Source organism: Gallinula chloropus (assembly GCF_964237585.1).
Source record: "Gallinula chloropus genome assembly, chromosome: 5".
Taxonomy (NCBI): Eukaryota; Metazoa; Chordata; class Aves; order Gruiformes; family Rallidae; genus Gallinula; species Gallinula chloropus.
In genome coordinates, this window is record NC_140090.1 from 17,039,550 (window position 1) to 17,059,689 (window position 20,140).

The 20,140-nt window shown below is 59.6% G+C and overlaps 2 protein-coding genes across 2 annotated transcripts; one reads left to right on the top strand and one right to left on the bottom strand.

Moving 5' to 3' along the window:
* Positions 1-1,018: 1,018 nt before the first annotated feature.
* On the bottom strand, positions 1,019-6,338 carry RNF25 (ring finger protein 25; the record flags this gene model as incomplete). Its single annotated transcript, XM_084264509.1, has 10 exons — positions 1,019-2,586; positions 2,703-2,837; positions 3,334-3,423; positions 4,219-4,359; positions 4,861-4,932; positions 5,044-5,113; positions 5,780-5,847; positions 5,939-6,041; positions 6,138-6,212; positions 6,301-6,338. The coding sequence occupies 10 exons, from the start codon at positions 6,336-6,338 to the stop codon at positions 1,858-1,860; spliced, it is 1,521 nt and encodes a 506-aa protein (XP_084120635.1). The 3' UTR covers positions 1,019-1,857.
* A 418-nt stretch (positions 6,339-6,756) lies between these two features.
* STK36 (serine/threonine kinase 36) lies at positions 6,757-19,081 on the top strand (the record flags this gene model as incomplete). The annotated part of the gene is made up of 27 exons (XM_084265678.1): positions 6,757-6,843; positions 7,675-7,815; positions 8,512-8,589; positions 9,000-9,130; positions 9,374-9,623; positions 10,146-10,239; positions 10,504-10,673; positions 10,892-11,091; positions 11,170-11,296; positions 11,406-11,549; positions 11,818-11,997; positions 12,205-12,302; positions 12,628-12,733; positions 13,159-13,300; positions 13,588-13,715; positions 13,997-14,101; positions 14,329-14,427; positions 14,631-14,725; positions 15,002-15,065; positions 15,245-15,355; positions 15,498-15,572; positions 15,967-16,138; positions 16,537-16,684; positions 16,904-17,063; positions 17,296-18,042; positions 18,127-18,299; positions 18,721-19,081. Exons 1-27 carry the CDS (start codon positions 6,760-6,762, stop codon positions 19,079-19,081), a joined length of 4,383 nt encoding a protein of 1,460 aa, XP_084121804.1. The 5' UTR covers positions 6,757-6,759.
* Between the last annotated feature and the right edge of the window lie 1,059 nt (positions 19,082-20,140).

Consider the following 20,140-nt stretch of genomic DNA (forward strand, 5'->3'; position numbering starts at 1 on the left):
AGCACCAAGGTCAGGTAAAGCTTACACCTTTTCCCCTCGCTGCGGACACTGTTCACCCAGCAAACAGCTGGGACAAGGACAGAGCCAGGCAGTGGCTGAAAAAAAGAAGGGCTCTCTTCAGGGAGTGAGTGCTCAGCCTTTGTTCTCAGCAGGGCACAACATCTGGCACTCGGATCCCTAAGCCCAGGACAGGTACAGTAGGTTCAGACTGAGGAGGGAAGAACATTGCTTGAAGAGCATTCTGGTTGGAAACAGGCCCGTGTTGGAAAGCTAAGCACAGGAGGGTCTGGGGCAACAGGTTACACCAACCCCTTCAGCAGGACAGGGCCAGGTGTGGAGAGGACAGGACAGCAGGTGAGGACAACCCAGTCAGGAGAGTTTTTGTGCACCCTCCATGTGCCAAAGGATCTGCAGGGAGATGTGGCCTTCCCATCTGGCACGCAGCCCCTGGTTTCCTCAGGACCTCACCTGAAGCTCTAGCAAGTCTATCATGGCTCAGCCAATTTTGGCATTTGGCAGGAGGAGGAAGACAGTAACAACCCACATGTGGCCAAAAGGGAGGTGGGGGACACAAGGCACAAAGGAGCGTGAAGGAATTGGTACTGCCCAGGGAAGCCAGACTGCTTCCTCTGAGCCAGGCAAAGCTGGCACAGGGAAACCCTCCTGCCACGTGGGAGTGCCAGGGGCCGCCCTCTGCCCCGGCTGTGGGGAGCAGGGAGGGGAGTGAGCAATACCAGGGATCAACACCTTCGCTCCAAACAGCAAACACCAGGAGCAAGAAGGCAGAAACCAAAGGGAACAGGCTCTGGAGAAGACACAATGAATGAATTTAATACCCGTGTCTCACTTCAGAGGCTTGGGATCACCCCTCACAGCTCTGGAGCGGGACACTTTAAACCTCCCAAACAGCAGCAGAAGGAACTGCACCAAGTTAGTTTAAACAACAAAACCTCGTCTCTTTGAGGCAAGATCAGGTGGAAGATGGAAAGGAGGGCAAGTGTATCCAAAGTACTGGGGCATCTCTTGACTCCAAGCTGTGAGGAGCTCTAGCAGGCAGCCTGGCCTTGGAAGGGGGATCAGACAGACACAGGTCGCAAAGCAGAGTGCGCTTCCCAGGTCTCCCCATAAACTTCTGCTGGCACAAAAGCAGGGACAGGACAGGAGCTCCAACTGAGCTCTGGCTTCCTGGGGGAGCAGCAGTTAAACCAAAGCTGCAGCCACCAGCCAGCCAGCCCTGACCTGCCAACGTATTGACTTAAGCTCATTTTAGGTCTCCTGGCTGGGACTAAGTGTCCTGTTGCACAAAGGCCTGGCTGAGCATAGTCAGGCCTGTAGGAGAAGCAATGTTGTTTACAAGGGACAGGAGTTGAGAAGGAGTGAGGGACATGGTGAGCTGAGCTCCAGGCTGCTGCCCTGGCACGGCCTCATCACTTGGCAGGGCTCCACCAGGACGCTGGCTTGCAGGGAAGGTCCTGCCCCAACGCTGGCTCTGTCACTCACAGCACCACGCTGTGCTCAGTCCATTTGCTCTGTAGGTGTGTAAGTTTCTTGGCAGCACCATGCAACGTGTCTGCAGATCCCCAGTAAAGGCTTCTTCTGTCCCCTGGGTCCTCCAAAACCAAGGCTGACATGATCTGTCGTGAATCAGCTTCAACACTGGTGACAGCCAGCTGCTCATGCCAAGATGCTTCACTCCATACATACCCTGGTGCCATTGCCTGTCCCAAACTGTGCCACATGCCAGCTGCCTCCTCCCTCCCAAAGGGTACAGTGTCTGCTTGCTACTGCTCCATCAGAGCCTTCACTTCTCTCCCCAGAACAGCCCTTCCCTCCCTGACCAGCCCCTCACCACTCCTGCTAGGAGCCACTCTCCTTCTCAAGGAAACGGGCTTCTCGTCGTCCACTGGGCCTGAAGCCCCCTCGCCCTCTTGGTGCTCTGGGGTAGGAACCGTGCTCCTGGACCCTGGACCTGTCCCACCTCCCACAATCCCAGGGCCTGTGGTGGCCCTGCCAGCCGGGAGCTGCTCTGTGGTCGCTGCGGTTGAACGCCAGGTTCTCCTTCTCCCTGCCCTGGGCCTCAGCCCCCTCCTCTGGGATCCGCCTCTGTACATCACGGTGCTCTTCTTTCAAGTCTGCTGCCTCCGTTACTGGCGAGGGGTCTTCAGGGCACAACTCCTTCCTTTCAGCCAAGGCAGCAGCCCTACTTCTGCTGTGAGGCTTTGAAAACTCCTGGCTGTGCCTCCCACCAGGTCTCCGCTCCAGTCTCCGGCCAAAGCCCCTGGGCCCCCTGGAGCCATGGAGGGGATGACAGGCTTCCTCTGCGGGTTCCTGGAAGCCACTGCACGCCTGCCTGCCCTGGCCTCTGGGGGCTGGCCTCTCCCCTCTGTGCCTCTCCCTCTTGCTCTGTTGCTCCCTGGGCACAGCAGCAGGCCTCTCGGGCTGCCCCGGTTCTGCCCCAGCCTCCGGTGCCCCGGCTGGGTCTGGAGCCGAGGTCTGGCTGGGTGGCTGGGGCACGTCCGCAGCGCTTGCACTCACCGGCAGCTCAGAGGCAGCGGCTTCTCGGCCTGGATCAGCAGCAGCTGGAGGCTGAAAGAAAGAAGCCACCAGTGAAGAAAGGGACAGGGGAGTCCCAGAAGGAACAACAGCGCTGGGTGCTGCAGTCAGGGGGCCCCCTCGCCAGCACACTGCCCCCGGTGCCGTACCGCCTGGAGGCTGATGAAGTAACGGTTCCTCTCTGCTTCGGGGTCGATGATGCCCCCTTTCTCCTGCTGTCTCTTGAAAATTAAGCGCAGTTCTTCCTGGTGCTGCAGCATCTTGGCGTCCGGCCTGTACGGCTCCTGTGCAGCAGAAAGAGATGCTGAGGGAGGGCTCCACTCCTCAACCCTCCCTTCGATTGCACAGCGCCTGGGCAAACCGCTTCCTGCCACCACGTCTGACCAGGCCCACGGGTGCCTGTGAAGTCCCCAGGCAGAGGTAGGACATGCCAGCGCAGACCCACGGTCCTGCACTGCCACCCTGCTGTGGGGCAAGATGCAGAGCAGCTACCATCAGGTCACTCCCCTGACTGCATCCCAGTGAGTGCAGGGCCATGCCCCACGGCAGAATCATCTCTCCCCCAGCACATCTGCTCAAGACTCAGGCCTCTACAACTGAACCTGGTCTTTGTGGGCACACCAAAGGCTCAGGAGACACCCTGCCAAGGTCAGTGAACTGCTGTTTGGGTGGTCCCTTGAGGAGAAGCTGGGAACACGCATTCATTCAGCTGCTGCAGTGTTGCAGTGGAAGCTACCCCGCGACCAGGCACAGCAGGGCTGGCGAGCCCCCCTCTCTTACCACTGGGTGCTGCGGGGGCGGTGCTGCCTTCAGAGCGCAGAGGTCATAGACAAGGGTCTCCCGGCAGACAGGGCACTGCACACCGACTTCCTACGGGGAGGAGAGAGGCGGTACCAAACCCCGGCCGTGCCCCCGCTCACACGCTGCCGGAGAACTCCCGGCTGGAAGAGGAACAGGGTGCTGTTCTTGGCAGGGAAGCCCAGGGGTTCCCAGCAGTGTGAGAGCAGTGGCTCAGTGACTGCTAAGGAAGGTGTCTCCACCACGAGGCACACTGGGATTTGTGCTCCAGGGGCTGATCACTGTACAAACTACCTCTGTCAGCACACATGGCTTCGGTCCTCCTTAGCCTAAGATCTATTCTTCTCCCAAGTGCAGCGTGCCACCCTAGGCAGCGCCTCTTCGAAAGAGTTTTGCAGGAAGGAGCCTTTGACTTGTTTTATGCTCAGCTGTGGTGTTTACTCCATGGCTGGCAGCTGTTCCAACCCTGCTCAGGCAGGCTTTATCACCCCAGAACGCAGCTGATCATGTATCATGTGTGTCCTGCTGCAAACCCCTGCAGCTCAAGAACATGGGGAGGAGGTCTCTTTTCTAACTCTTAAGGTTTCAGAAACCCAAAAACACAACTCCCTGCCCTCTCACACAGCAGGTGCTGATCCAGCGATCCCATAAACCATCTGCTAAAGTTCTAAAACCTTAGGGGGCAATTTTGTGGAAAGGCCTTTGGAGTTCACTTGGTCCAATCCCCGCTCTGATTCTCAGCATGGGCATGACACTGACCATGCTGCTGGGCCAGGCTAGCCCTTGCTCCACATCCCGAAGGTGGGGGGGACAGAAACAGCATGAGGGGGTGCAGGGCGCATGGGGAGATCACCTGGGGTCTGGTACCTGTTTGGGGGCTGGCGCCAGGTGGTGCTCTCTCTCCTCCTGCTGCATGAGGATCTCCTCCTCCATGTGCTGGGCGTAGCGGGCCAGGCAGTGGGAATGGAAGTAGTGGTAGCACTGGGTCTTTGTGAAGGCTTCTCTCTCCTGTAGAGGAGAAAGAGGGGCTTTAAAGGGTTTCTGAGCACAGGCCTGTGAAGCTCCCCAGCTGAAGCGGGGTTTCACTCCTATGTCAGCACTGGCAGTGGGGAACTAGCGCTATTGCAGGCAGAGCCACATAACATCCTCTGCTGGGCTTCATCTCAGCTTCCTCAGCTTTTACCAAGACACTGCTCCCAGTTCTGAGTGAGAGAAGCACTCCTGCTGTCAAGAGGCAAAGCTTTTGTGCCCGATCTCCCTGCACACGTTCCTGTGCAGGGCAGCAGTCTTTCCGCTTGATGTGTTCTCCTTCCCGGGCAGGCGCTGCCTCTCCTTGCAGCCAGCCGAGGCCAGGCAAGAGCTCTGTCCCCACAGACCTCAGTGGATGTGTCCCAGTCCCTCCTGAACTCCAGGCGAGGTCTCACCTCACAGGGTAGCTGAGATACACCAGCAACTCTTGCCAGCCTCCCTTCCCAAGCCAGCTCGCAGGGCCAGGAGACACATGCCTACCTGGAATCCATACAGGCAGATCACACACTGGCCGTGAGGAATGTTGTTGTCAGTGAGAATCTCCTTCCCCTTCTGCAGAAGCATTAAAGCAAACGTTTTACTCACTGACCCACCCACGTGCTCAGGGCTGTCCCACCCCTCGGGCAGTCAGGGGACAGCGTCCCCATCTCCCCCAGCTCTCACCTCAATCAGTTCGTAGAGCACCTCTGTCCCCAGCCTGGCTTCGGCAACGCTCCTGAGGGTCTGGGAAATCCTAGGGCAAAGCAGCAGAAACGCTCAACACACACGTAGCCACACGTCTTCACTGTCCCACATACCCATCACCACAACAGGAGAAAGAAACAGGGCACTGGCCTTCAGGCTTTGCCTGCAGCGTGGGAAGAACACATGCACACACACACTCACGTGCTCTCCCAGCTCCCCACAAGCCAGCACGCAGGAAGCCTTTGCCCTCATGGGACTTGCAAGAGCAGGTTTGCTGACTGCCTTGGCTTGAGCTCACCCAACAGCCTTCAGTTTTGGTGAATCTCAGGCTTCTTTTATCTTACTGCAGCCCCTGAGCAGGCCCAGTGGGAGCCATGTCACTCCTGTGCTGGCAGGTGCCCTCTGTACACGCTCCACTGCACTAAAGACAGGAACATGAAAACAACACGGGCTGCCCAGGGACTGGCTTCAGTCCCACCTCGGTCAAAGCTGGACCAACAGCTTCAAAGGCCCAGGGGATTTAGATTACGTTTCAGGAGGACCATGGGGGCACAACCACAGGCTGCACCCCTTGGTGCAGTGATTTAGAGGCCTGTACCCATCTATTAACTGGACACGGGGAGCCACGTGAATTTGAGAGAAGGCTTTTCCACCAGTCCTGCCTCCCAGATCTCAGAGGAAAGGTTCACCCTTTCCCCTCGCTCCCAGCACTCACTTTTGAATTTGCTCATCTGACAGCCCCCGCGGGTTCCTGATCGAGATTTCTGGAGCTTTGTTGGGATACTAGGGAAAAAAAGAAAACAACACCCAAAGCACAAGGAAGGGAGAGACCCGGGGTAGGGAGGAGAGGCGGCGGGGGGGACCGGCAGCCTACCTGGGGGGGCACAGAGAGCACCAGCGTGAAGCGGACATACTGGGAGTCCTGGTCCTCGGCCGTGGCCGGGTGCAGGGTGATGCTGATCTCCCAGGGCTCCCACCTGCGGGGCAGACCGACGTGAGCGGTGGCAGAGGGGCCAGGCCGGGCCCGGGGCGGGCCCGGGCCCGGGCAGGGGGGTGCAGGCCGCGGTACCCACCTGCCGCGGCCCCGCGTCACCCGCAGCTCCTCCAGGTAGATGGACTCCAGCACCTCCACCTCCGGCGGCAGCGCCCTGCGAGGATCAGGCTGGGGTGAGGCGGCAGTGCCGCCAGCCCGGCCGGGCCGGGGCCAGCGGGGGAGGGATGGGAAGGGAACGTTACCAGTCCGACACCTCCGTCTCCTCACCGGCCGCCGCCATCTTCCCGCGCGCCCCGGAACCGGAAGCGGAGCGGCGGGGCGGGCGTTGCTAGGCAACGCGGCGGCGGCAGCGCAGCGGGGCGAGCCCGACCCGGGTTAATCCCGCCTGCGGAGGGGGGGCCGGCGGGCAGGAGCGGAGAGACCCCGGGGGTATCCGCCCTGGGGTCCGGCCTGGCGCCCCGGGGGAAGGGGAAGGAAGGAGGGGAGGTGCCCGGCGGGAGGAGAAGCCCCGGCCTTTGGGGGTGCGGAGAGGGTGGGCCTGCCTTCCCAGCACCGGCACCGCCCGTCTCCCCGCGGCCGGGGCGGGGGGTTGGCGCCCCCCGGCAGCCGGGGCGAGAGGAGGGCGGAGAGCAAAGCGCTTCCCCTCGGCGGCCACTCTGTCTCAGCAGCTAAGCGGCCCCTCCCCTCCTCTCTCCCGAGCGATGGAGAAGTACCATGTCCTGGAAATGATCGGCAAAGGTTCCTTCGGGCGAGTGTACAAGGGGCGCCGGAAACACAGCGCCCAGGTGAGGAGAGAGGCGGCAGGGGAGAGGGGCGGGGGTCTCTCGTGTGGTACTGGGATCTGGGTTCTGGGGTTCCAAGGCCCTGCCAGGCCTTTGGGACTCAGCAGTGCTTCATTTTTCTGCTGACATTCTCAGACAGCTCCTCCTGTCGCGGAGTCATTGAGGTACAAGGGACTGCGGGAGGTCTCCAGCTCATCCGTGCTCAAAGCAGGGCCGGCATCAAATTTACATCCTGTGAAACCTCAAGGACAAACCCTACAGCCAGCGCTTGACTATACTTGGAGTGAATGCCTTTTCCTTATATCAAGTTGAAGCTCCCCTGTTTCAATTTGTAATCTCTGTGTCATTCTCACACGTGCTTCAGCCACCCCGCTGACCCCTGCTATACCCACTCTAGCCAGTCAGTGTCTTCCTGGGACAAAAACTGGACATAATATTGCAAACATGATCTAAGAAGTTCCAAATAAAGGGCAATAATCACACCCCTCCAACTCCTGCCTGTTGATACAGCCCAGGGTGGTGCTAGTGCTTCTCGTTGACAGGGCACACTGCTGGCTCCTGTTAGGCTTACTGTCCACCAGCATCTGTAGGTCCTGTCCTGTGTTTCTGGCAATCCTAGTTTCATCTGTGCTGTCATTAAATTTGTTTGCTGTAAACATCAGTGTGCAAAGTACTGTGGGCACCTCTGTTGATGTGCAAGGGTGTGGGAGGAGCTCCAAGGGATCTGGTGAACAAAGGTCTGGTTTGGTGTGCACAGCTGGGAAATGCTGAATCCTGACTTCTGCCAGGGCAGGTGGGCACCTGGTCTGATCTGAGCTTTGTCTGATTTGAAAGGTGGTGGCCTTGAAGTTCATCCCCAAGGTGGGGCGGTCTGAGAAGGAGCTGAAGAACCTGCAGCGGGAAATTGAGATCATGAGAGGCCTCCGGCACCCCAACATCATCCAGATGCTCGACAGCTTCGAGACAGACAAAGAGGTGAAGGGGACTACTCTGGGCAGATGCTTTTACTTGACTGGGGCAGGGGAACAATGGCTGGGCCCTGCTGTTGTTGCTGTTCTCAGGAGATGATTCCAACACCCTCCCAGGGCCTGGGCAGTGTTTATCAGAGCTTCCAGTACGTGTCATGTGAGGAGCCACACCGGTCTGGGCTGTGTGGGCTGTGCTAGGCCATATGCAGAGGTGAAGGAGGTGTGTGTGGGGGGGGTGTGATGTAAGAGGAGGGGTTTGGGATCACAGGATGAGTGACTCTTCAGTCACCTCATCAGTCTGTTCAGAGACTGACTTTTCAGTCACCTCTGAGGAGAGTGACTTTTCACTGGCTTAAAGTCTCATGGAGAAAGCCTGATACAAAAGGACTGACTGTGCTGTGGGATATGGGGGCATGAAATAAAGTCATTGGGCAGCAGATTCAATCTACCCACTGGGCTTTGAAGAACCATTCTGGGCTCAGTTTTCCTTCCCTGGCTTCTGCTGGCTGCTGGACATAAAGACAGGCACAAGGCCTCTGCTAAGTGCCAGGCTCTGGCTGCCATGGGACTCTCCTCCATACCAGATCCCAGCCTGAGCCGATGGGGGCTGTGCATGCTGACACCCCAGCTTCTCCCTCCCCGGGGCATGGTGGGGATGCAGCTGAGTGGGTGCCTGATCTCACCATGCTGCTCTTCCTTCCAGGTGGTGGTGGTGACTGACTATGCAGAGGGAGAGCTCTTCCAGATCCTGGAGGACGATGGGAGTTTGCCTGAGGACCAGGTGAGTGTTGTGACGGTTCCCATGCAGTTTTTCCTGCAGGAGGGAACAGGATTTGTCTGCCTGGAGGCAGCAGGGCTCTGCTGTGGGCCAGGAGCCATCAGGAAGGTGAAGATGCCTTTGGGACTTCACCTGGCAGAACTTCTGAAGGGGATGAAGAGGGTGCCAAGTTGCACTGGAGGACAGTGGGGTCCAGCAGGGACCTTGTTTTTCCTGTTACCTCGCCAGGAACCACAGCACTGTGGCTTTGGCCGTCAGCCTGTTCCAAGGAACTACTGACCCACAGCTGGGGCTGGCTCCTGCCCCAAAGGCAGGAGTGGGGGTACTGGGGGTGTTGGGCTGTAAGGAGCCCCATGGTTGTGCCAGCTGGTGGCACCATAGGACACAGTGTGAGGCTTCTGTGTCTCTGCCAGGTCCAGGCCATAGCTGCCCAACTGGTCTCTGCTCTCTACTACCTGCACTCCCACCGCATCCTGCACCGCGACATGAAACCCCAGAACATCCTGCTGGGCAAAGACGGCGTCGTCAAGCTCTGTGACTTCGGGTGGGTGCTGGGGGTGAGCTGGAGGGGACGCTTGGTCTTGGGGCAGCCAAGTGCCAAGAAGTCCTGGGGGCTGTAGGGGACGAGTGGGGGCCTGGAAGGGGACTGGGATTATGTACGTATTTAGAGGGACGGTGGATTTTGGTCTCCAGAAGGGAGCGGTGTTGGTAAACTCGTAGGGATCTCCCTGGGAGCTGCAATGGACGTTTCAACCTGAACTGGCCATCTGTGCTTTACTCTGAGCAGGTTTGCCCGTGCCATGAGCATCCACACCATGGTGCTGACCTCCATCAAGGGCACCCCGCTGTACATGTCCCCTGAGCTGGTGGAGGAGCGGCCGTATGACCACACTGCGGACCTGTGGTCCGTGGGCTGCATCCTGTATGAGCTGTTTGTGGGCACCCCTCCCTTCTACACCAGCAGCATCTTCCAGCTTGTCAGTCTCATTGTCAAGGACCCTGTCAAATGGCCTGCAGTGATAAGCCCAGCCTTCAAGGTAGGGCCGAGGGCCCTGTCTGTGGGGTGACATCTGTCAGTGTGGTAGCTAGCTTTGGCCTCACCTGCTGCCCTGGTGGGTCACTCTTTGCCTTTATGTGCCCTAACAGGGCTTTCAGAGCTTAGAGAAGGGGTGAGAGCTGGGCCTCCTGGGAGGGGGACTCTTCTCACTGCTGTCCATAAGCTGGGAAACTGGGGCTGGGAAGGGAGCTGGGATTCTGTACATATTTAGGGGTAGGTCAGGAATGGTGGATTTTCACCTCCAGATGGGAGGGGTGTTGGTAGACTCGTAGGGATCTCCCTGGGATCTGCAATGGACATTTCAGCAGTGGGGTGATTTACTGGGCTGGGAAGGGAAGCACCTTCCCATCTGCCCTGAGCGCTAGAGCCACTCCTTTCCTGGAGCCAGGCAGGGAATGGAGCCCCCCTGGGTGCCCGTGCTGGGGGAGACTGGCGGGTGCTCTGGGCTCGGTGGTGGGTGCCAAGCATGTGTTGGTGACCCTGGTGCTGTGCTGCCCTGTAGAGCTTCCTGCAGGGGCTACTGATGAAGGACCCCCGGCAGCGCCTGTCCTGGCCAGAGCTGCTCTCTCACCCCTTCATCGCTGGGCGGGTTACAGGTGAGTACCAGCTCTTTTCCCAGCACTGGCCAGGTCTGTTTCTTCCTCCCACTGCCTGGAGGTTGGGAGGAACACCCTGCCCTGCTCTTTTTACTACCTGGGTCTTTGCCTCCCTCCTCTCAGCTTTCTCCGGGCACTAATCCCTCGCTGCTGCCCACGGGCTCACACCGGGTACCCTGCAATTCCCCTGGGACCTCAGAGCTGATCATTCTCCCTATGTCCCAAAGGAGGGCTGCTGATGAAGTTCTTTCCTCATCTCCCCAGTGATTGATGACACAGAAGAGCATGGGATCTCAAACCCCTTCACCACCAAGCTGTCCCCTGAGCTGCAGGCCCTGAAGGAGCAGCAAGCCCATTCCATAGCCCCCAGGAGTAGCCAGTCCAGGATCTTTAGAAAGGCCCGGCAGAAGATGGTTGAGGAGGCACAGAAAAAGGTGGAGGAGAGTGTGGGATTCCCCTGGCTGTGTCCTGCAGTCAGGACAAAGGAGGGGCACTGAAATTGGGCCTGGGGAAGATGACAGAACATGGGTCAGGCTGGGGTTTCTGCCACATACAAGTCAGGATGTGGGATCCTCAGGATGGTGGAGACTGGGGAACTCATCTGGCTGGCTGAGTAACTCTGCCCTGACCAAACTTTTCTGCCATCACCCAGGGACACCTGAAGGGAGGTGATGTATCTATGAAGGACTCCAGGAAAGGATGCCCAGGGCATAGACCCCGAGCAGCTCTGGGGAAGGCGGCTCTGGCAGAAGGGAAGCCACCAGCTGCCTCCAGTGAGAAGATCCCCCGTGTCCTGCAAGGAAAGAGTAGCATGGCAGATTGGGAGTTGGAGGAACCTCCTTCTGACCCACGGTGAGGGATGGCTGAGTCCAGGACAGGGAGAGCAGGGGAAGGTAGGACATTTGCTGACTGCACTGTTTCCTTGCCCAGGGAGCACAGCATCACTCAAGACTATGAGCAGGAGTTCCCTGGAGCAGGTGCCCCTCCACAGCCTGGTGCTGGCATGGCAGAGCCGCGGGGCAGGCGCAGCATTGAGACCGTGGACCTAGAGAGTGAGGTAAGATGGTGTCTTGTGGTGAGGACAGTGGGGCCCAGGCCCCTGGGGCTGGCACAGAGACCCTGGGGCAGGAAGGCTCTGTGGCACCAGTCCTCTGCTCCATGTCTAGGAGCTGGAGAGTGATGAGGAGTGGCAGCACCTGATCGAGGCCACTGAGCCCTCTGCCATGCAGCTGAGCACACCACTGAGCCTCTTGAAGGATCCAGCCTTCCAGCACCGTGTCCAGGCCCGCCTGGCACACTCTGCTCAGCAGGTGAGTGATAGCTGTCCTGGGAAACTACTACTGGGGACATGGATCCCACCTTCTTCCCCACGATTGGGTCAGGAGCATTGAGAGTCCTCAGTCCAGTTAGCAAGAAGATCTTATGCTTCTCCAGGAGCTAGAGGTGTCTCATACAGTTAGCTTGCCATCTGCTCCCTTGCTGTCCCATGCCTGAATGGGTTGAAAGGTTGCCCTGATGGCTGATGGAGAGGCCAAACCTTCTGCTGCTCATGAGCTCTTCTGGTTTCTCTGTGCCCAGGTGCTGGAAGGGATGTTGGAGGGAGCCTCCCGTCTCCGTCCTGTGCTCCGTGTTATGGGCAACCTCCTGGCCAGCCGGTGTGACTCTGAGCTCTTGGACCGCTTCTGCAGAGAGCTGAATGAGCCTCTGTCTCTGCTGCGTCTAGCCAAGCAGATCCTGGAGAGTGGTAGCACCAAGCAGGTGGGTGTAGGACCACAGAGTAATTTGGACTCCTTCCTGCCTTGCAGAGTAGGTCCTGGTGTCATGCTGGAGCTGGCTCACAGGACCAGCGCCTCTTCCAGGCACCCTTGAGAAGGGGGAGGTCTTGGCAGGGAAGGGGCTCACTGCAGTGATGTTGGGATGGCCAGCAGACAATCCCCACTTGCTGTTTCTTTCTGGATCCTGCAGCAACCCTGGTGTATCACGGTGCTGGCAGACCTCCTCATGGTGACCATGGTTTATTTCAGCAGTAAATGCACCCTGGAGGAGAGTGGGCCAAAGGACAGGTAGGGACAGGCCTCTGTGCTCTGTAATCTCTTGTGGCCTCTCTGGGGACCTGGCAGGAGGCAGGAGGGGGGTGCTCAGGCTCTGTGTCTGGAGCTGTCACTGCGGGGAAGCATCATGGACTCAGTGCTTCGTGCTGTACTGCTGTGCTCACAGAGGAGTGCTTTCCTTGAGCAAGACTGAGGGGAAGGCACTGCTGCCAGCAGCTCACTGCTCTTATGAGCTGCCTGCTCCATTAGCCAGGGCCGTACGGGTTTGGCCAGACCCTGTCCTCAGAACCAGGGACCCTGTTTCTTTGCTCTCTTCTGCCCTTGCTGCCTCCCCCAGCCTGCAGGTCTTCCAGGACAGTGCCAGCTGCTTCCTAGACCTGCTACCAGAGCTGCTGGCTGAGCCAACTGACAGCGAGATGAGACTCTGCCAGCAAAGCCTCCTGGTAAGGGTGCCCCTGTTTCCCTTCTGCCCACTGTCTCCCCCAGGGACAGAAACTCTAGGGCTCTGTGTGTCTGTGTGTGTCAGGGGGAGTGCAGGCTGAGGACCCTGCTCCCAGATGTGTGGTCTGATGCTTTCTTGTCAGGGCAGGCTGTCTCATCCACTGGGGTTTTTTGAGGGGGAATCACATGCAGAAAAGAGGTCACTGAGGGGGCACCTTCCATGGCTGTGCCTCCATGTGTACTTCTCTCTCTCAACCAGCATGTGGCTGCATGTGGCTCCCACGCAGTAACCTAGTTGGAGAAAACACTTGGAGGTCCCTGAAGCTCTAGTGCTTGAATCCTTCTCCCATCTCTGCTGTCCCACATTTTCCTTCCCTCTCCTCCCGCCCTCAGTCTGCAGTGATGGTAACCTCTGTGTCTCCCCCAGTGCTTCACTGTGCTCTGTGAGAGCCTGGATGCAACATACCCCTCCATCTCAGCCCCCTTCTATGCCAGCCTGCGAGAGGAACATCAACCCCTGCTGAACAGACTCCTTCAGGGATCCATCTCAGAGCAGCCAGCTCTGCGAGGTAGCAGTGGTAGCATCTCAACACCTCCCCCTGGGCTTTCCCCTCTCCCTCCTGCCCTTGGACTCCCTCAGAGGACTGACTGCCATTGCAGTGCTGTTCACCAGAGGAGGTAGCTGAAACTTAATTGCCTACTAGCCAGGGCTCTCCTCTACTCTCCCTCAATCCCAGATCTCACCCTCCTCATGTCACAAGCTTGACCTTTCCTCTCTTGGCCTCTAACCCCATTCTGGTGCTCCTCAGTGTCCCTCACCCTTAGCAGGTATCTCCTGAGCTCTGTCCCTGTGCAGGTGCAGCGATGGAGGCCAAGTCAGCCCATGACCAGAGTCCATGTGTGCCAGACCTTTTCACAGCTGCGCTGGCTGCTGCCTGCAGCATCCCCCTGGAGAGGAATGGCTGCCGGGAAGCCAAGCAGCAGGTCAGGCCAGCTCTCTTTGCAGGACAAGATGTGGTCCCCACAGGGGCAGTAGCCCTTTCCAGGAGGATCTCTTTTTTTAGTGGTAGAGTGGAGGCCTGGGGTCCTGTGGCTTTGGTGGCTGCTCATGCATCCAAGCCACAGCAGAGGGGCATCTCTTTGTGAACGCAGACAACACGTAGGAAGCAGATGCCTTCTTTTATTAACATATCACTAGCATTAAACTCCTTAGGTCTGTGTGGTGCTTCAGGTGCCCAGGGTGCCAAACAGGCTGATTTCTGCAGGTCGCTCGGGAGGTGGCTGAAAAGCTTATGGAGGGAGAGAGCCAGCACCTTGGGAAACTGCTGGGGAGACTGCAGCACCCAGCTTGCTCCCTAAATGTGCTGAAGGTAATACCCCTGCCCGTTCATCTGGCTGTGCCCAAAGGCTGCCCAGACCTTTGGTCTGGGGTTAGGAGCATGGGAAAGGAGGAGCTGTGGGCTCAGCCCTCAATGACTCCCATCCCCCTGGTGTCAGTTGAATAAATCAGCCCATGGTAGCCACGGGGTGTGACTGGGATGGCCCTGGTCACTGTGTGCCTGGGTGCTGGTATGCAGCTCTGCCCTTTGCCTTGCAGATCCTCTACGCTGGCTGCCATGCCAGCCCAGGCCTGTGCCAGCACCTGGGGAGGAGCCAACGACTGTGGGGATCCCTCATGCAGCTCTCGAGGGGTGAGGTAGGACTGACCACAGCGCGGGTGGTGGGGTAGGGATGTAGGTGAGCAGGACTTACTCCTCTGAGTGCTGCTCAAACCAGGCTGGCAACGTGTGGGGATAAGAGTTTGGGGAAACTTAGTCTGGAGAGTGCAGTTCTCCTCCAGGAGTCAGAGTGTTCCCTCACAGCCTTGCTGTCCCCCTGTGACTCCTGCTCCCTTGACAGGTCCCCATGGCAGAGGAGGCCCAGAGGGCAGCTTGTGAGGCCTCTCTGTACCTGCTGGCCCTGCTCACCCTGCAGCTCCAGGCCCCCCCTCCCAGGTAAGCACCCTTTTTCAGTCATGGGTGGGAGAGGAACATGCCACTGTCCTGCACCCTGCCCGGAGCACCCACTGCTCCCTGCGATCCCAACACAGCCGCAGAGCGCTGGGCAGTGTGGATGGGTGCTGGGGATGCGGAGAGGGCACAGGGTGGGCAAGGACTCGCTCCTCCTGCAAGGTGTGTGCTTCCCAGGCCTGGGGGTATTTGGCTGCTGCTGCTCTGTGGGATGTGAAGCTGTGGGAACACAGCACCTCTCTCCTGCTCCCTGTGTTTCAGGCTTGCAGAGGTGGTTACCCTGGCTATGGATCTCATCACCCAGTCTCCTGTTGTCTCTGTTGTGGTAAGCTTGTCCACCCTGCCAGAGCCACCTAAGAGCCCTGCAGAGCCCTACATCCCATTTGGGTCTTGCTGTTGCTCACTTGGGGCAGGATGGTGGCAGGCACAGTCTGTCCCTGCCCTGGGCTAAGGGATGGGCAGATGGGAAAGTCTGGAAGGTGCTGAGCTCTCCCTGTCCCACAGGGTGCTGCAGCTTTCCTCCTGACACAGCTCAGTCAGCATGAGGGTGCCTTGGATCTCAGGGGAGAAGAGGTCCTACCAGTGGTGACAAATGCACTGACAGCGCCTGCTGAGGTAGGGAATGGGGAAAGAGTAACAGGGGAGCCATGGTCCCCCGTGGAGCTGTGCAAAGCCAGGCTCAGAAGGGTGCAGGTGTGGTGCTGCTCCCCTCAGACCCAGCACCTCTCTCCATCCCGCCCACCACTCTCTCTTACAGCTGCAGCTCCCCCCACCAATGGGTGCTGGTCTCTATGACGGGATTTTTTTCCTCCTGCTGAAGCTCCTTGCCCAGGTACCAGTCTGCCCATCTCCTTTTGCCTGGTCCCTGACAAGAGATGCAGAGGCAAAAAAGCCTGAATATGGATTGGTAATGGAGGCTGGGGCAAGCTAGGGAACCAGGCAGTGTTGGCTGAGGTGTGCCACCCCATGAATGGGGTCCCTGGGTTATCTGTGCAGCTCTGGAGGGTTGGGCACGTTGGAGCAAGAGGGTAGAGAAGCCCAGGGACTGGCACTGCTGTCAGGCACAGCAGGGCTGCCAGCTGCCTGGCCCCTTCTCTTCCCCTCAGGTCATGTCCATCCAAGCCCTGACCTTCCCAAGAGCACGGGGCTGGCAGAGCTATGGACCAGAACCCTGGGGAGCAGTGGAGGACCACAAAGCCCCCTGACATCTGTCTCCCCACCTCCAGGAGGATATGGCCATGGAGCAGGGCTTTGCTACCTCGGAGCTGTGGAGTGTGGTGTGGAATTGTGTTGCTGTGGTGCTTCACGTGGACAGTGACAGGGCAGCACTGGAGGGAGACTCCCCAATGGCAGGTCACCCCACAACAGAGCCAGACTGGAACCTCCTCTCACCTCAAGGTAGGAGCTGCAAGACAACAGGGCATCTGACCTAGACCCTGCTCCACATTCTGCCCTCAGACTCACCCACATGTCTGTCCCCATCCAAATCTGGCCCCTGAGGCCAGAGGGCTCAGGGTGCTTTTCTTTTTGTCCTCTGGGGAGAGGGTGCTGGGCTGGGCCCCTGCTCTGCCCAGTCAGCAGCAGCTCAGCAGAGCTGGTTGCAGAGGAACCAGAAAAGGGGTCAGCGCTGCAGGGAATGTTCACCCTGGCAGGTCCCATGGGTGGAGATTGGTCTGGTTTTGTGCAGGGAAGCACAGAAACTGCCTTGGAGCACCCTTGAAGGCAGTACAGGCAGATGTAAGAGACTTTTCGGACTCCCCTAGCTTTGCCCCTCTGCTGTGCTGTTCCCCCTGCAGGCACCCTGCTCTTCCTCAGCCTGGCTCTCTTCGTCTTCACTCGTGAGTCCCATTGGTGCCTGCCTCAGCTCACCCAGTCCCACGGTGTCCTCATGGTGACACTGAAGAGCCTGCTGTCCCCTGGCTTCCTGGCATGCCTGGCACAGACGTGAGTTGTAGGGAGTGCTGAAGCAGACAGAGCTCAGCTGCTCACGGGGCTCAGACACGAGCACACAGAGGGCCAAGGAGTTCCTGACCTGGCACTTGGGCAGCACAGCTCACTGACCAGCCTCCCCTTATTGCCTGGTGTAGGGAATGCTCTACGCCTCTTGGCCTGATGTTTTTCTGATCACGTCTGTGTTAAGCCCTCTCTCTCTAACAAATTCAGGCAAGCAGGAGAGGATGGAGACCCTGAGCTTGTCCCAGCTGTGGTGATCCAGGCCTGCCAGCTCCTCTGTTTCCCTTTTGCCCTGGATGTGGATGGAGACACCTTAGCACTGATCATGGAGGCTGTGAGAGACACCCAGATCCCTGCCCAGCTGCTGCAGGTACCCTCTTGGCCCCGTGTTTCTTTTTCACCCCATGCTGTGGAGATGCCTCCCCACATGCAGCCTCCCATGCATGGCACCGCTTCACAGCCTGCTGGGGCTTTCTGTCCCCCAGGGATGTCCCCTGGGTGCCATGCAGGCAGAGCAGCTCGCCCAGCAGCCCAGCTCTGCACTGACTTGGCCCACGTGTGAGGACAGCACACTCAGCCCTGCGTCTCTCTTTTCCCCTTAGGTCTGCTCTCGCCACCTGTCCTTCTCGGACACTGAGCTTCCCATGAGCCTCTTGTGCCATCTTGTTGTGTCTGATGAGCAGGTCATAGACCAAGTGGTGAGGGAAGCTGCCACCTCTGAGCACATCATTGCCTTCCTGATGCGTGCCTTGTCTTCAGACAGCCTCACACTCACAGCTGACCTCCTGGCTCTCTTGACCCACGTGGCCCGGGCCTGTCCGGAGCACCTGCCCTTCCTCCAGAGGATCCTGAAGAGCTCAGATCTGTCTGACCAGCCCCTGATCTGGCTGCTCAGCCACCGGCAACACCTGATACGGGCCAAAACTTGCAACCTGCTGGGCAACCTGCTTCGACACGGCCACGGCTTTCCCCAGCTGCTCTGCAGCCAGCCCAGCTTGCTGGAGAGCCTGCTGGGCTGCCTGGGGGACCCGGAGGAGAGCGTGCGCAAGGCAGCCAGCTTCGCCGTGGGCAATGCCGCCTTCCACGAGTCCTGCCCAGCCGGGACCCTGGGCAGGGCCGTGCCCCGGCTGACGCGGCTGCTGAGCGACGTGCAGGCCAGAACGCGATGCAACGCGGCATCAGCCCTGGGCAACCTGGGCCGGCGCTCGGCGGAGCTGGGAGACCTGCTGATCGAGAGCCGGGCCCCCCACATCCTGCTGGAGGCAGCCTGCCGGGACCCCTGGGAGACCGTGCGGGAGGGAGCCCTCGTCGCGCTGCGGGCGCTGAGCCAGCACTCCGGGATACAGCAGGTACTGCACGGGCACCTCCGCTCCCCTGTGGGACCTGCCACGGGGCCGGGCTGGCGGTGACTCCGGTCCCTCTCCGCTCCGCAGGTGCTGCTCTCCCTCCGAGCCTCCGAGAGGCTGGCGGCGCTGGCCGGCGGTACCGCGCAGCCTGCCGGCAGCTCCCGGCCGCCTTCCGCCCGGCACTGCCAGAAGCTGCTCCGCCTCCTCGCCCCTCCGCACAGCCCCCGCGGGAGCGGCACCGGACCCCCGCATCCCGTCAGGTCCCCCCAGCAGCACTGAGGAGCGATGCCCTCGTCCTCCGGGGGCCCCGGCGCTGACCTCCCGCCCGGCCAGCCGTACCCGGGGGCTCTCCCCGTGGGCGGCCGGACCCGGAGAAGCGCCCGTAGCCCTCAAGGATCAGGATCGACCTCTTTCTAAGCGGCCTCCCGGGCCGTGCCCGCCGCCGGGCTCCGCTCCACCGGGGCTCAGGCTGCCGCCGCGCCGCTAGGGGGCGGTGCGCGCTCGCCCGCCGTCGCGGTGGCTGCCGGGAGGTGTAGTCACGTGGCGGCGCCGGGCCGGATCTCTATGGGAACGGCGGGCGGTGTGGCGGGGAGCGGCGGGAGCTGGGGGCGTCGGGCGGGCGGTGAGTACGGGCGGGGCTGGCTCGCGTGTGCCGCCTCTCCCCTCCCTTTCCCCTTTCAGCCGTGCGCGGGTCCCTGGTTCCCATCCCCGGCGGTCCCCACCCCTCCCGAGGCGTGAGGCCCTCCGTCCGTCCCGTGTCCCCCCCCCCCCACCGCTGCCTTCCCGTCCCCGCCTCGCCGGTGTCCCCCCGGCCCGCCCTGCCCTGCCGCCGTGCGCCCAGCGCCTGCCCGGCCTGTGCCTGGTCCCTGAGGAGGCGCCTTGCCCGCCCTCCGGCCTCCCCGCGGGGCCTCCCGCGGCCTTACCCTGTGTGGCCTTGGGCGCCGTGGGGCTGGGGAGGCGGCACGGGAGTGCTGTGCGGTGGTTCGTGCCCGGGCTGGCGTCCTGGCCAGCGCTCCCGCGGCGGGACACAGCCTCTCCATAGTGCCTTGGGACTCAAAGACTGTTATCTGAAGAAGCGAGAGCCGGAGTGTGTTCCCCAGTGGGTGCCAGCGAGAGGAGCTGGCTCCCTAGCAAGCCACGGCCCCGGTGAGCCTCTCCAAGGCACGTGGAGCAGCGGTGGGCACGGAGCTGGGGTTCACTGGGCCCGAGCTGGGTGCTGGAACAGACTGGCTGTTAATTCTTTTGCTGGGGTCTTAGCATGGCCGCTCTGGTGCTGTAAAAAGGAGTTGATGGATCTGAAAGTTGAGCTGCAAGAAGAGCACAGACAAGCCTGGAGTGTTTCTTAAATGCCTCAAGGCTCCAGGCTAGGCACAAGGGGTGCAGGAGTGGGAAGCTCTGTAGTGCTGTGCCAGGCTGCCATCTCCTTGCATGGCTGGGCTGTATCTTGTGAGGGGCAGAGTTCAGCCCCACAGCTCCACATCAGAACCCTCCCTACGTGACTCCCTGTGATGTGGCTTCTCTTTTGCATTGCTGTGTGTTCCCCACCAAACATGTATGTGATGCTTTTGTGGCTCCAAGGCAGTCTGGGGCAATTAACTGTGAATTGTTGGTCCAATTACAGTTTTATCTAATAATTTTTCCTTTGCTTCTGTGTGGTTGTACCCAGCAGATAGTAGCACTTGTCTGTCTTTGCCTTGCTCTCCTGCTGCAGTCCTTAAGTTTTGTATTAGGCAAACCTTGCTGATGACAAACCAGCCCTTCCCACTTTTTGGTCATGCCTGGGGTGGTTCTCAGCATAGCAGGGATCACATTTTGAAGAGTACACTGATGGGGCCATATGCCTGCGTGGAGACGATGTGTCACCGATGCAGGTCACAGGCTTTGGCTGTTGTACCAGCCTGGCTGGGTGCCATTCCTTGGTATTTCCCAGGTTTCATCTCCTGCAACAAGCCTGGGAGTATTTGACAGCTTCTTCCCAACTTGAATCTTTGTTTCTGCCCCACTCTGGAGCTCCGAGAGACTGCTCTGTGGAGTGAAGTGGTTGCAGTGCCTCACCCCAGTCAGGACATGGAAGGGCCCTTATCACATACCTAGGGACAGA